We start from the raw sequence: 14651 nt of genomic DNA, 5'->3' as shown, positions 1-14651 counted from the left end.
AGCAGTACAACCAAGTTAGTAAACTGACAGTCTGACAGTATATCTTAATAGGTGTATGGCTATGGAAGTGAAGCAAACCACTTATATTTATGGTGGAAGATACCATATACCCTGCAATGAAGTTTTTTCCCCTTAATTTTGTCTTTTAATGAAACCTTCCAGAAGAAATTTGTTCCATCTGGTCAGAGGACTGTACAGTAACATTTTGAGGAGATAAAAGGAAATATTTATGGTACATACATTCAGAGGTTTCAAGAAACAAAGTCAAATCACTTAATTACGATAATCTCTGCTCCCACCTTTCTACGTGTAAGATATTTCCTATCAAAGAAACAGCAGTAATACTGTCTCCTATCCACTATTCCTATTGACTTTCTTTCTTTTTTTGTGATTTCCATTTTATCTATGAAAGAGAAATTCTGGGGCTGAATTTTACTTCACTGAAGAGATTCATACGATATTACCCAGTTACTGGAATCCCATTGCACATAAGACAAAGGATATAACACTACGAATGAACACAGGAATCAGGGTTTAGGTTTTCTCTAGAAATTCTGAATAGCACTTCATATACTTGTATGACACATGCATGTTTGCAATGTGGTGTATTAATGATGGGTAGACAGCAGCAATTAACTTTGAATTTGGATCAGTACATCCTGAATGGTAGTATCTCAGAAACATATAGTTTCTGACTGACTCACTGTTCCATCTATGCAGTTGAATGAACTTCTTGGTAAGATATTAAAATCTGTAATTTGTGCTGACATTGTGGTTATATTAATTAATTGTATGTATTTATATTAATCACATATCAAATAAGTTCCAGTTTTTTATGTGAGTTCTTGACTTTAGTAACATTTTCAGAAGCATGTATATCATTTTCACAAATTAATTGATTATCATCTATATTTAATAAGCTTTGTGAAAAGTTTTCATACTAGGTATTAAGAGTCACTTAAAATTCTTATATCAATGCACTATTTTTCTCCGTTTAAGCCAGTGTACTGTTCTGAAAAATATATCACAATGTTGCTTATATTATTCAACTGTTTTAGATATGTCATCAAATCTGAAATTGATATAAATGATATAAACAATATGAATGCTTTCTCCATATTTTAATTAATTTAGGAGTAGGTGGTTAACTATCCAAAACATTCACAGATTTTTCTGTAATATATGTGCAGTGTATAAAACTGGCTGTACAGGTATGGAATTAATCAGAAGCTGAAATAAAGCAATCTGAAAGGCATAATCTTGTGACATGTATTACTTTAATCTTTAATATTATATCACAGATAATTACATAAACTAACAAAGAAAGTTCCTTTTACATCATATAAACTTAAACAAAGACACACAATACATATTCATTCCAGTCTATATTTTAGAATTTACTACTTTTGAAAGCACCATCAGCATAATTACATTCTCAGAAAATATACTCTTATGAGACTCCAGAAGAGAATCATTATTTATAGTCACAATTACATATTACTTTTATGCACTTCTCCCTTAAAAGTGGTCAATTTTAGGTATAAATTCAATAGTCTTCTGATTTTATCATTAAAAGGCAATTTACAAGTTCAAAAGTATTTACATAATTTATTTGGCACACATACAGATAATAGTAATAATAATAATAATAATAATAATAAAACAAATATTTTACAAAAATTGCAGAACAATGACATGTATGTTCTAAAGTGCGGCACAAGTTTCTGAGCTTCTGACTTATTTTGTTAGGCTATTTTTGTAAATATTTTTTACTTTCTACTACTTCATTTCTGTTTAATTTCATTGTCCAGCTTCAACTCTTTAATAAAGGCTTTTCAAATTACATTTATTTGCTAGTGTAGGTATAGAAGGAAGACATATAGCATCGAGAGTGTGTTGGATAACGATGGATATGAATTTTTAAACCATTGAGAGTTCCTCTACAGTTATTTTCAGAGAATTAAAAACTTTTCATGAAGTATATACTTGTATAATAGACACCTTACATCTCACATGAATGCATGGAAATATAAGGCTATCATCACTTGGTTCATTGAGAAAATAAGAAAACTACACAATATTTTCAGACCATAAAACAGACATGTTGTCCCTAATGTTACAGTGCAGTAATTAAGTGTACCATAGCAAATGCAGATTGTGTTTTAGGTGGAAATAAGGGCTAGATCTCTGCTTTTATTGCCAGCACTGTGTCAGCTTTTCTTCGTTTCTGATACCAGGATAGGAATTCACATTTTCCTATCATAAATCTTCATGAAGCATTCCTCTGATACTAGAGAACTACTATAAATGATGATATTAAGTTTTATTACTGGTCTGGTTGATAACATTTATCTACCATCACAGATTAATTTGGTATAAATTGCACATGGAAAAATGTGAAAATTACACCTATCAATCACAGTAACATATTTTTTTGTAGTTTTGGGTGTTAAGAAATATATGAATCCAATGTAAACATTTTATTGTTTGTGGGCGAAAAGAAATTGTCCTTTGATTTGACACATTGTAATTATTTTGAAATAGAGTTCCTGTTAGCAAAGTTCTTATAGTGCCTCATATCTCATTTTTACTCCCATAAAACTACAAGAAGTTTTAAGTTGGTTCAGCATAATCACTGAGAGAGTAACAGCAACACCGTCAGAAATCATGTTTTTTAAGACACCATGAGTATTTGTATCATTCACTGCACTTTAAGAGATCTCAGTTCATCCTGGAGAAGACCAGCCACAGCTGACTGGAAGCCAGCATTGTAGTCCAGAGTTACTTCAGTGTAAACATATTCTTCACGCTTGTCCTCAAAGAAGTCATTCTCATCTGGGCCACTGACAAGTGCGCCATACAACACTTGCGGGTTGGGGTCTTTGCTTCGAAAGGCTTCCCAGTCACAGGGTGCAGGTAAGTCTGGACATGAGCTGTGAACAACAGAAAGAGAGTAGTCTTTCTAGACAACAAATTTCATTTTCTCTGGATTCTACCATGTCATTTGAAGTAATTAAGTACAACTTGAGTAGAACTTATAAATTTGTTCAACATGAAACATGTTGCATCTGAAAAGCTAATTTATGATTCATCAGTGGCAGAGCACCATTGATATCATCTGCATTAATTATTATTTGACTTGACTTATTTAATGCTACATATTAACTTCCAACATGTAACAAAGCCATTCATAATTGCAGAATTTTCTTAGATTAAGAAAAAACATAAGAAACATTTACCTTTAATTATAATGTGTACAATAATTGTCATGAATATTTAAATTCATACATACTAAAGTTGATAAAATATTGTGTATCCTATTATTCCATGTACTGCCAAATAAAAATTTTGCAGGCTCTAGTTACAGTGATCATTAAAACCTAGACTCACATATCACATTTTATTGGTATTGTTTCACATGAATTATGTCAACATGAGTAATTCATGAATTTTGTTACAGTCTTTAAACTTCACAATGAGGTCAAGCCCCCTAGTCTAGCTTGGTAGCTGTAGGTAGATTGTGACACACTTCATGACTTCTCTCACTGCTGCCAGTTTTTGTTATCTATGGTGAGTGGTACCATTTGCATTTTAGTTGTGCAGCATGAAAAGTATGTTGCCATCATGGCATGAGATACTTGGCTCTCTAAATTCTTACCCTCTTGTTGCAATCACCTTTGAGGTGAACTCGGTATGAAAATGTCAGATTCGGTATTAATTATTATTTTGGAAAGGAATAAGTTGAGAAGTTGTGAACAGATTGTTACCTCATAGAACTGTGTGTAAAATGTGGCAACAACATACAACTAAATCATTTCCTTCACACGTTTGCATTAGAAAGTTGGTTGAAGACAAAGCCCAATGTGGTGCTTCGATATGTACTTTAAAGCATCACTGTCTGCCTGTATAGCTAAGCAACCAATTCCTTCACATCCCACCTGGGGGCATGCATGCCCTTCACCGTACCAACTTAATGATACTGTGACCATAGCTCACCCTGAGTAATTTACCACTGATAACTGCAGGATGGCTATCCATGGACAAGTGCTGTCAGTCATCTGGCATATGAATATGATGAGTATTCTATGAAGATGAATATGACTTCAAGTGGGTGTGTGACATTCTGTCCTAGCAAATTACAGTGTACAAAAGTCAAGGGCAAAGTATGACTAGTGAGTTGTCGAATTAGTGCTTGTTTGACTTACTTGGTTTGCACCTTAGTGTGCAGATTGTATAGACAGTTACTCAGAGCTATTTACACTGCAATTGGGTTCTTTAAACTATGTGTGTTATATTGTTTTAGTTTTGAGTCAATTCTAAGTTTATTCAAAGAGTTACTTGGTTCCATCATGGCTAACTTACACTGCTAAATTTTTTTATGCCACTGTTTTTTGGGGTGGATTGACTAGTTACTGTTTTGGGGTGGATTGACTAGTTACTGTCTATTGGGTTTGAGCCCTATTGGTATTTTATGAATATTATATGTGCTGGTTTTATGTAATTTATTTTGTTCTCAGCATTAATGTAAGTTCACTTTTAATACCTGTTGTTTTGCTGTTTTAGTGTAAGCCATGTGGGTGCCGTTGTTTCAGTTCTGTTTATACCTACTTTTATAGAACTAGCCTGAGTTATTACAACTTAAAATCAAGCTACATATGTTGGTGTACTCTTTCTTGGCTGAGATTTGCAGTCTACTTTCCAAATATACTCCTGGAATTGGAAAAAAGAACACATTGACACCGGTGTGTCAGACCTACCATACTTGCTCCGGACACTGCGAGAGGGCTGTACAAGCAATGATCACACGCACGGCACAGTGGACACACCAGGAACCGCGGTGTTGGCCGTCGAATGGCGCTAGCTGTGCAGCATTTGTGAACCGCCGCCGTCAGTGTCAGCCAGTTTGCCGTGGCATACGGAGCTCCATCGCAGTCTTTAACACTGGTAGCATGCCGCGACAGCGTGGACGTGAACCGTATGTGCAGTTGACGGACTTGGAGCGAGGGCGTATAGTGGGCATGCGGGAGGCCGGGTGGACGTACCGCCGAATTGCTCAACACTTGGGGCGTGAGGTCTCCACAGTACATCGATGTTGTCGCCAGTGGTCGGCGGAAGGTGCACGTGCCCGTCGACCTGGGACCGGACCGCAGCGACGCACGGATGCACGCCAAGACCGTAGGATCCTACGCAGTGCCGTAGGGGACCGCACCGCCACTTCCCAGCAAATTAGGGACACTGTTGCTCCTGGGGTATCGGCGAGGACCATTCGCAACCGTCTCCATGAAGCTGGGCTATGGTCCCGCACACCGTTAGGCCGTCTTCCGCTCACGCCCCAACATCGTGCAGCCCGCCTCCAGTGGTGTCGCGACAGGCGTGAATGGAGGGACGAATGGAGACGTGTCGTCTTCAGCGATGAGAGTCGCTTCTGCCTTGGTGCCAATGATGGTCGTATGCGTGTTTGGCGCCGTGCAGGTGAGCGCCACAATCAGGACTGCATACGACCGAGGCACACAGGGCCAACACCCGGCATCATGGTGTGGGGAGCGGTCTCCTACACTGGCCGTACACCTCTGGTGATCGTCGTGGTGACACTGAATAGTGCACGCTACATCCAAACCATCATCGAACCCATCGTTCTACCATTCCTAGACCGGAAAGGGAACTTGCTGTTCCATCAGGACAATGCACGTCCGCATGTATCCCGTGCCACCCAACGTGCTCTAGAAGGTGTAAGTCAACTACCCTGGCCAGCAAGATCTCCGGATCTGTCCCCCATTGAGCATGTTTGGGACTGGATGAAGCGTCGTCTCATGCGGTCTGCACGTCCAGCACGAACGCTGGTCCAACTGAGGCGCCAGGTGGAAATGGCATGGCAAGCCGTTCCACAGGACTACATCCAGCATCTCTATGATCGTCTTCATGGGAGAATAGCAGCCTGCATTGCTGCGAAAGGTGGATATACACTGTACTAGTGGCGACATTGTGCATGCTCTGTTGCCTGTGTCTATGTGCCTGTGGTTCTGTCAGTGTGATCATGTGATGCATCTGACCCCAGGAATGTGTCAATAAAGTTTCCCCTTCCTGGGATAATGAATTCACGGTGTTCTTATTTCAATTTCCAGGAGTGTAGTTATTTCAACACCTAAATAATCTACCCTTATCATGCCTCTAGATAAAAAAAAAGTGATGTAATATAAAAATGCACATTGATAATTATGAAACTAACTGTGATCTTCACTTGTACAATACAAGAATGTGCAATTACATCCACATAAAAAGAGCAAACAAGGCTTTAACACAAAAACAAACCAACATTCAGGGTACTATTTTGTACAACAAACTTCAAACTTAACTAAAATAAATAAAAACATTGTCTGCATTCAAGGAAGCAATATTTAAATTCTTAATGACCAACTGCTATTATAGCATAAATGAATGTCTGCAGTAAATTTGTAGCAAGTAACTACATTCATTTACTATATGTTAATAGCACCATAAATCAAATGCTTGCCACAGCCTCAGTGTTAATTTTTCTGAACAAAATTGTTAAATCAATGATTTACTTATAATGTATTTTATGTAAAAGATCCTTCTCACACTTTTATATTATTATAGTAATCAAAGTTTTATTGCTCAAAAATATTGTGATGGGTACAATGAACCATTGTATTATGTAGAAAACTGTACACCCTTACCTTGTTTTTGTTATATTATGTTCTTCGACAAAATCCATACAATGTACATTGTTGCTGGATGAATAAATGACTACTACTACTACTACTACTACTACTACTACCACCACTACCAAGTCCATGCTTGGCTATTTGTCTCTTTAATGAAAGAATCACTATGTATTTAGAAGAGTTATAAAAATATTCCTCTGATTGTAAAGCTTATATTTCACATTGTTTCTATAGCTGATCTACAGCTACATCTACCGGTTGCAAACCACTGTGAAGTCTGCCACCTGCAGTGACTCATTGATGTTATAGTCATAGGAGACCATATTTTTTCATTTTGTGTAGTGCACAGTTTTACATTTTTGAACATTTAAAGCAAGTTGCCACTCTCTGCACCACTCTGAAATCTTATCAAGATCTCACTGAATATTTATGCGGCTCATTTCAGACATTACTTCATTATAGACAACTGCATCGTCTGCAAAAAGTGTGGTATTAACATTTCCTGAGAGGTCATTAATATACAGCATCAACAGCAAGTATCCCAACACATTATCTGGGGCACACACAAAGTTTCTTCTACATCTGATGATGAGTCTCCATCTGAGATAAGATAATATGCTGTGTCCTCTCTACTAAAAAGTCCTCAATCCAGTCACAAATTTCACGTGATTCCCTGTATGATCATACTTTTAACAATAAGCATAGGTGTGTTACTGAGTCAAATGCTCATTGTCTGTTGTAATTTGTTTGCTTAAAAATGTTAAATGGTGTTAACTAAATTTATATTGATGATTAATGCATTATTCTGAAACATTTGTTAGTCAAACGTCTTTTTTCTTTCTGCACTCACAGTACCTGAATTTATGCTGTACTTTAATGAATTTATTTTGAGACAGAGCACCTGAGTGAGGTAAAGCTCTATGCAAAGTCACGATCTGAAATCTTTAGTATTGATCAGATTTGAAATACTAAATTTTTATTTATGTTTTTTTTGTGACTATCATAAATAGCTGCATTCATCTTAGCTTATAAAATTTCACTTCTTAAAAAAATTAATAATAACAGCTTCCCATTTGCAATGATTTTCAAATAAAACACTTTCTACTCTAACTGGAAGAAAACTGACTGAATTCTGTAATGGATGAGATCTAATGAATGTGGGTACCTGATTCATTTGTTTTGAATTAAGAGAACAGTGGTTAGTGTGGTCTCGTGGGAAGTATAAGCCACTTGGCTCCTCAGAACTGCCGTTAGATAGCGGATGCATGCAGTGCTTGGAATAAACTCCAGAAATCACTCCATCAATTGCTAGAGCCTGAGTGATGTAACTGTTGAGTTTGTGTCACAAGTAAATTTCATTTATTTTGAGTTTCAAAGTTGATTAATGGTGTAATTTTCAGCACTGGCTTATAGTGCTGAAGGCAGGGTCTCATAGTATCATACCAATGTTAATGTTCAAGTAGTCTAATATAGATTTACTGTAATAATAAAATCCTGCTCTCTCAAACTGGTTTCTTTTTCTGTCATGTTTTAATGTGCAATGGTAGTCAGGCAGTATGGACCGATGCCAACTTTCAAGAAGCACTATCGTTGTCTTCCTCTGATTTCATCTCTTTTTCCCCCTGTGCATCCATTTTGTACTTTTCACATGTATTTGGGTGTATTTTTGCGTAATTTTTTGGAAATAATTCTACTTTCTTCCGTATTTTTTCGCATTTTTGCTCCTCCATGGATCCTTGCTCCTTCCATCTGCGTCAATACAGACGAGTTTCCTTATCCCTAACCAGATCCCAGTCACACATACTGTTCCTGTGTTGTTGCTTGGCTCATGAAATCCCCCCTAATGGCCTTACCATCAAATTACCCATCTCTGCTTGCCACAACTCCTTCCTGTTCCAATTCAGTCAATCCTTAGCCCTCACCAATGTAGCCCTGAAACACCATATCAACCAAGCCCAATCCTCCTTGCAGTACCTTCTGTCCATCCGCAAAATTCCTGGAACCCATAACACGCACTGAAACTCTTGCCCTGCAGGAACTTAAGCAACATGCACAACGCCACCTCAAAAAGCTCTCCATCCTGCTCACTTCCTACTCCCACCTCGGAGTACCCCTGTCCACCACTTCTATAACAACCTCCAAACCTCCCCCATGCCCCTTCATAGCTGACAAACCTTGTCTCGCAGACCTACTACACTTACCCCACTCCCCGAAACTCCCTCCCACCACCACACAGAACTCAAATCCTAAACAGACCCGCAACATAGTCATGAACATTTTCTTCAGAAGCCTTAGTCCCACAGAAATATCAGACCTTTCCAAAGGCCTCACCTTTTGCCCCAATCCCAAATTCAACCATGCAGGACTAGTTAAAGACCTTCTCTCCTTCTCCCAGTCCCTACAGTGGAAACACTTTTTTGCCACCAACCCGACCAATAAGACTCAACCAAAGACCAACATTGAAACTTGTCTAACTCAGTTCACTCCTCCATCCAACCATGATCCACCCCCACTGCCTCCAAACCACCCCCTGTTAACTTTCCAGAATTTCTTACCCTAGAACCTTGCCTCACCATCATACCCCAAATCCCTCAACATGCGTACTCACTTTACATCTGCAGAAAGAACTGCAGTTCACCAACTAAAAACTGATCCCAATCTTATAATCCTACCTGCAGCTGCTACACCACCATAGCTTTGAACCGCGAGGATTACGTAGCAGAGGGACTCCGTCAGCTGTCAGATACTTCCACCTACAAACCATGCCACAGTGATCCCATTCCAGCAATCCAGCAGGATCTCCTGTCACTACTCAAAGCCTTAGGCCCATCCAGGAACCTCTCCCCAGAGTCCATCTCTCTACTTACCCCTACCGCTCCTCACACTCCCACCTTCGACATGCTTCCTGAAGTCCATAAACATAACCACCCAGGACGCCCAATTGTGGCCGGTTACTATGCCCCCACTGAGATAATCTCTGCTCTCATAGAGCAACATCTTCAACCTATTATCCTGCCTCGGGCATGGGTGTGTGTGATGTCCTTAGGTTAGTTAGGTTTAAGTAGTTCTAAGTTCAAGGGGACTTATGACCTAAGATGTTGAGTCCCATAGTGCTCAGAGCCATTTCACCTATCGTCCTATATAAAAGATACCAACCATTTCCTCGACCGACTCTCCACAGTTCCTCACCCTTTACCACGCGGTGCCCTGCTCACCACTATTTATGCCGCTTCCCTGTACACTAACACTCCTAATGCCCACAGCCTTACTGCTATCGAACACTACCTTTCCAGACGCCCTATGGATTCCAAAACAACAACCTCCTTCCTAGTCTCCATGACCAACTATATCCTCACCCACAATTACTTCTCTTTTGAAGGCATTACCTACAAACAAATCCACGGTATGGCTATGGGCACCCGCATGGCACCATCCTATGCTAACCTATTCATGGGCCATCTAGAGGAATCCTTCCTAAAAACCCAGAATCCTAAACCCCACACCTAATATACCGAGGGTCTCACTGAAGCCTTCACTGACCGTAATTATCCTCCCATCCTTGTACCAAAACAAATCTCCCGTGCCTTATCTTGCCAGTCTCCCACCACCTCCCAAGTCCCACAGTCTGGCCACAGAGCAGCATTCCCCTCGTAACTCAGTACCATCTGGGATTGGAGTAACTGAATTACATTCTTCGCCAGGGTTTCAACTACCTCTCTTCGTGCCCTGAAATGAGAAATGTCCTACACACTATCCTTCCCACCCCTCCTACCGTGGTATTCCTCCATCCACCGAACCTACACAATATACTCGTCCATCCTTACACAACCCCTGCTCCCAACCCTTACCACATGGCTCATACCCCTGTAGTAGACCTAGATGCAAGACCTGTCCCATACATCCTCCTACCACCACTTACTCCAGTCTGTTCACTAACATTACCTATAACATCAGAGGCAGGGCTACCTGTGAAACCAGTCATGTGATCTACAAGCTAATCTGCAACCACTGTGCTGCATGTAGGCATGGCAACCAACAAGTTGTCTGTCCACATGAATGGCCACCAACAAACTGTAGCCAAAAAACAAGTGGACCACCCTGTAGCTGAACACGCTGCCAAACATGATACCCCTCGTCTCAATGACTGCTTCACAGACTGTGCCGTGTGGATCCTTCCCACCTACACCAGCTTTTCTGAATTGTGCAGGTAGGAACTTTCTGTGCAATACAGCCTAAGTTCCTGTAATCCTCCTGGCCTCAACCTTCATTAGTCACTGTCCTCACCCTTCCAGCCCCCTCCCTGTTCCCATTTCAGCACTACACAGCCGTCATTTCACCGCCACACCCAGTCTTTTAATACTTACCCCCTCCCCCTCTCCGCACCTTCTCTCCAACCCTCCATCTAAACTGCAACACTTCACTGTCTGCCACTCTCACCATACTATCCCTCCCCCTTCCCACCATAGCCTCCTCCTTACCCACACCCAGTTGCCACTCCCATCATGCACTGGTGCTGCTGATTGCAGAGTAGCTTCAGCTCTCTGAGACTACAGATGTGTGTGCAATTTGTGCTTGTGTGAGTGTGTGAGTGCGTATGTGTATGTATGTCTACTGCTGACAAAGACCTTAATGACCGAAAGCTATGATTGTGTGAATCTTTTTATTGTGCCTATCGCGCCTCAGCATCTCTGCTATATGGTGAGTAGCAACTTTCCTTCTCCCATATTGTTACATTTCATCCTGGATTTTCCATTGTTTGGTATTTGACTATGTGCTAGAAGTATGATAAAATATTAGCATGCGGTGAAAATTTCATGCAATGACTGGCTCATCTACATCCATTATTACAGTTGTGGTCATATCTAAAATACAAGTAAATTTTACACAGACGTCAGCCATAACTAAAAATGTACTTTAAAATGGTTAACTGCATTTTAGTTTCCAGATCATGACACCCTGTATAGGTGTGAAGTGCTCATTATTCAATATTACTGGTGAGAAAATGCTGACTTAAAACACAGTTTGCTGATCAGAATCTTGTAAAAACTGCAGAACCCTTGCCATATGTTCCCTATGTCAGATAAAATTAAGTTTATTCTTCAGATGAGATACTACATGCATAAGTTTGGTAATTTTGGAACTCTATCTTGCTAATGGATAATGGTATTGAAAAAAGTTTCAAGGTTCCCGAAGAACATCATCTTATGAACTTATGGTAAACGTTTCAAGGATTTGCCATGAACAGAAATTATGGAAGTGGCCATGTCCACATTGGTACTTTTGGTACACAAAAATCATGATTTTTTTCAGGTGTATTTGATAACAGAATAAAGATTTTCAAAATGGGAAAATGGTGTTCCTAGGTAAATTTCTAAGGAATATATAGTTAAAATCTGAGCCATTTGCTACAGTTATTTATTTAGATAATAGTAACTCATAGTGCAAAAAAATAGCTAAAACCCAGTTTTAGTGATTTCCTTGGGAACTACCTGCGGCCACCTAAGACTCACCCTAGACCACACCTTAGGCGAAAGAACCAATGAATTTCTGCAATTTTCTTGGGCTGGAGGAAGTGTGTAATGTTTAAATTTTGACCCTGTATTGTGGGATACTTATGGTGTGACTGTTCTTCCATTAGGTATACAAATGGCTGCTACACTAAGGACTATCCAAAATACTTGACCCCTTATCTAACTGATCAGTATAACCTGAGATATAACCCCCTGAAAAATCACACTGTCATGCAGAGTGTTTTTGAACGTGTTGGTACTGCGCACTGTATAGCATGAAGCAATACAAACATTTTCAGACAGAATTTAGAGTTAAAGATGAGAAATTTTTGTCTTTCAGAAAGAGAACTTAAGGGGAAGCATAAATCCTATTTTTTGCAGTGCTAATATTGGTTTTACTAAGAATGATTTATGAGAAGTTACGTAAGAGGTCAAAAGATTCTATACATCATTTGGTATTTATTGAAACAGAGTTGGGAGGTTTAACTTTCTTCCATCAATTTCTTTCTTTCTTTCTTTTATTTTATTTTTATTTATTTATTTATTTTCACACTGCAGTAACAAGTTTCACATAGACTTATGTTACAATAAGAATTAATGGTTAGAAACTACTGATGGCCAGATGTCTTAACTTCTACAGGGCAAAACAATTTGCACTTAAAAACTTGTTACTGACCTGGCAGCATGATATGGTTGTTTTGGCGGATTGTCTCCGTAGCCAACAACAAAACTTCGCCCACTATCTCCCAACATGTAGTTGATTTGGCGTCGAGCAAAATCCACATATTTCCTGCCTCCTAAACCTGCTTCTGATGCCTGTAAAAGTAATTTAATGTTATACAGAGAAAACCATTGAATTTCAAGCACTTTATTCATTTATTGCTTCTGTGACACAATAAGCTGAAACTGGGTGCGAATAAAATCACTTCATATAAGATCTTCTCATACCTGTGCACAACAATGACTTAACCATCACCATAAGACTGTGTTTAATGAATATGTGATGTCAATTGAAAATTGCAAACAGCCTTGTTAACCACCATGCTGTCTGATCACACCTCCAGGTATGATTCAAATTTTCATTGCCACTGATGTTTCTAAATATGATTTCTGAACATGACTTCCAAAAGTTCTCCCACAAGGTATATGAACTGACAGACAAAATGCATTTAAATTTTAGTCATGGTAATTATTTCCACACAGTAAAAATTTACTTACATAATCGAAAGAAATTATAACATAGTAAATATTCACCAACCACTGATAAAAGATGGTATAAAGGTCTCCCAGAGTAACTAAATCAGAAACTGAACAAGAAAAATTGGTGTTAAGTGAAGCCTTAAGAAGACAGTATCAAATACTGAAATTTTTTCATAAAAAATAACTAAAAATGTCTGGCACTGACAGTATTTCCTCAGAGCCAACTGAGCCTGACTTCATCAACAGACAGCCATGAGTTTGGTGTATCATCTGCTTTTCTGTACAAAAGCACGCATAAGATGTGGAGCTACACAGACAAAATGAAAGTCAGCACAGAGAAGACATTACAGCATGATTGGCGAAAAAAATGCCAGGCTGTACTGGACTGTATGCTGGGCTAAGATTATTAGTCACCTAAACAAGTGAATTTTGGCCAAAAAATCATTCACATTCTTCCAACTTCAGTTGATACTGTTTTTTTTTGTTTTTTTTTTTTTTTTTTTTTTTTTGCCGCCCCTGTAAGGCACTGCACCAGGTCTTCTGGAAAATGAAATTTGTGGTAAGTTCCTAGGGGAGAAAACTGCTGAGGTCATCAGTCCCTAGGCTTACACACTACTGAATCTAACTTACGCTGAGGACAACACACATATGCATGCCCAAGTGAGGACTCAAACCTTCAACAGGGGGGAGCTGTGCTAACCATGGCAAGGTGCCCCAGACCACACGGCTACCCATTCAGTGGTGTCTTCTGGGAACTGCAACTAGTAGTCAGCAAAGGAAACAGTATGAGAGGGCAAAAAATTGGAAGAGAGGTTGTAAGTAAAAAAAAAAAAAAATCTTGGAATAAGACGATGTGGCAAATCTAAGAAACATGTTCAATAACTAATTACGCTGTACTATGTTGTCAGGAGTAAAATTCTCTGTGCATCTGACTGTCACTTCTTCAGGCTCCATGGCCTGTATCTATCAAGATGAAAAAGTATCTTCATATTGTGCCACTTTGACACTGACAAGATTAATACTAACCCTTACTGTTAACTGTAAACTGTTGTATTAGCACCCATGTGTCATGTAAATAAGAAATACTAATTTATGCACAATTATGTATTTTTTGTTCAGCAAACTTTTCATTTTTTAACACCTCTTTTCCGGGAAGTGCCTATGTGGCTCTCCTTTGGATATTGTCTACCCTAGTTGGGCTTAGGGGGTCCATAATCCTTAAAAAAGGGTTGTGGTTGATACCTACATAGCTGGTTTA

The 14651-nt window shown here is 39.1% G+C and overlaps 1 protein-coding gene across 2 annotated transcripts in view; it reads right to left on the bottom strand.

The window, feature by feature from the left end:
- Positions 1–1258: 1258 nt before the first annotated feature.
- Positions 1259–14651, bottom strand: part of LOC126284068 (endoglucanase E-4-like) — a 370904-nt gene continuing 357511 nt past the window's right edge. For both annotated transcript variants that reach the window (XM_049982697.1, XM_049982696.1), the window contains exons 8-9: positions 12870–13009; positions 1259–2933 (exon numbers count right to left, since the gene is read on the bottom strand). In XM_049982697.1, coding sequence (XP_049838654.1) covers positions 2702–2933; positions 12870–13009 — 372 coding nt within the window. In that variant the 3' untranslated portion in view covers positions 1259–2701. The remainder of the gene's footprint in view (positions 2934–12869; positions 13010–14651) is intronic.

Source organism: Schistocerca gregaria, chromosome 8, assembly GCF_023897955.1.
Source record: "Schistocerca gregaria isolate iqSchGreg1 chromosome 8, iqSchGreg1.2, whole genome shotgun sequence".
Lineage (NCBI taxonomy): Eukaryota > Metazoa > Arthropoda > Insecta > Orthoptera > Acrididae > Schistocerca > Schistocerca gregaria.
The sequence above is the reverse complement of the archived record's forward strand: the minus strand, read 5'-3'. Positions and strand labels throughout refer to the sequence as shown.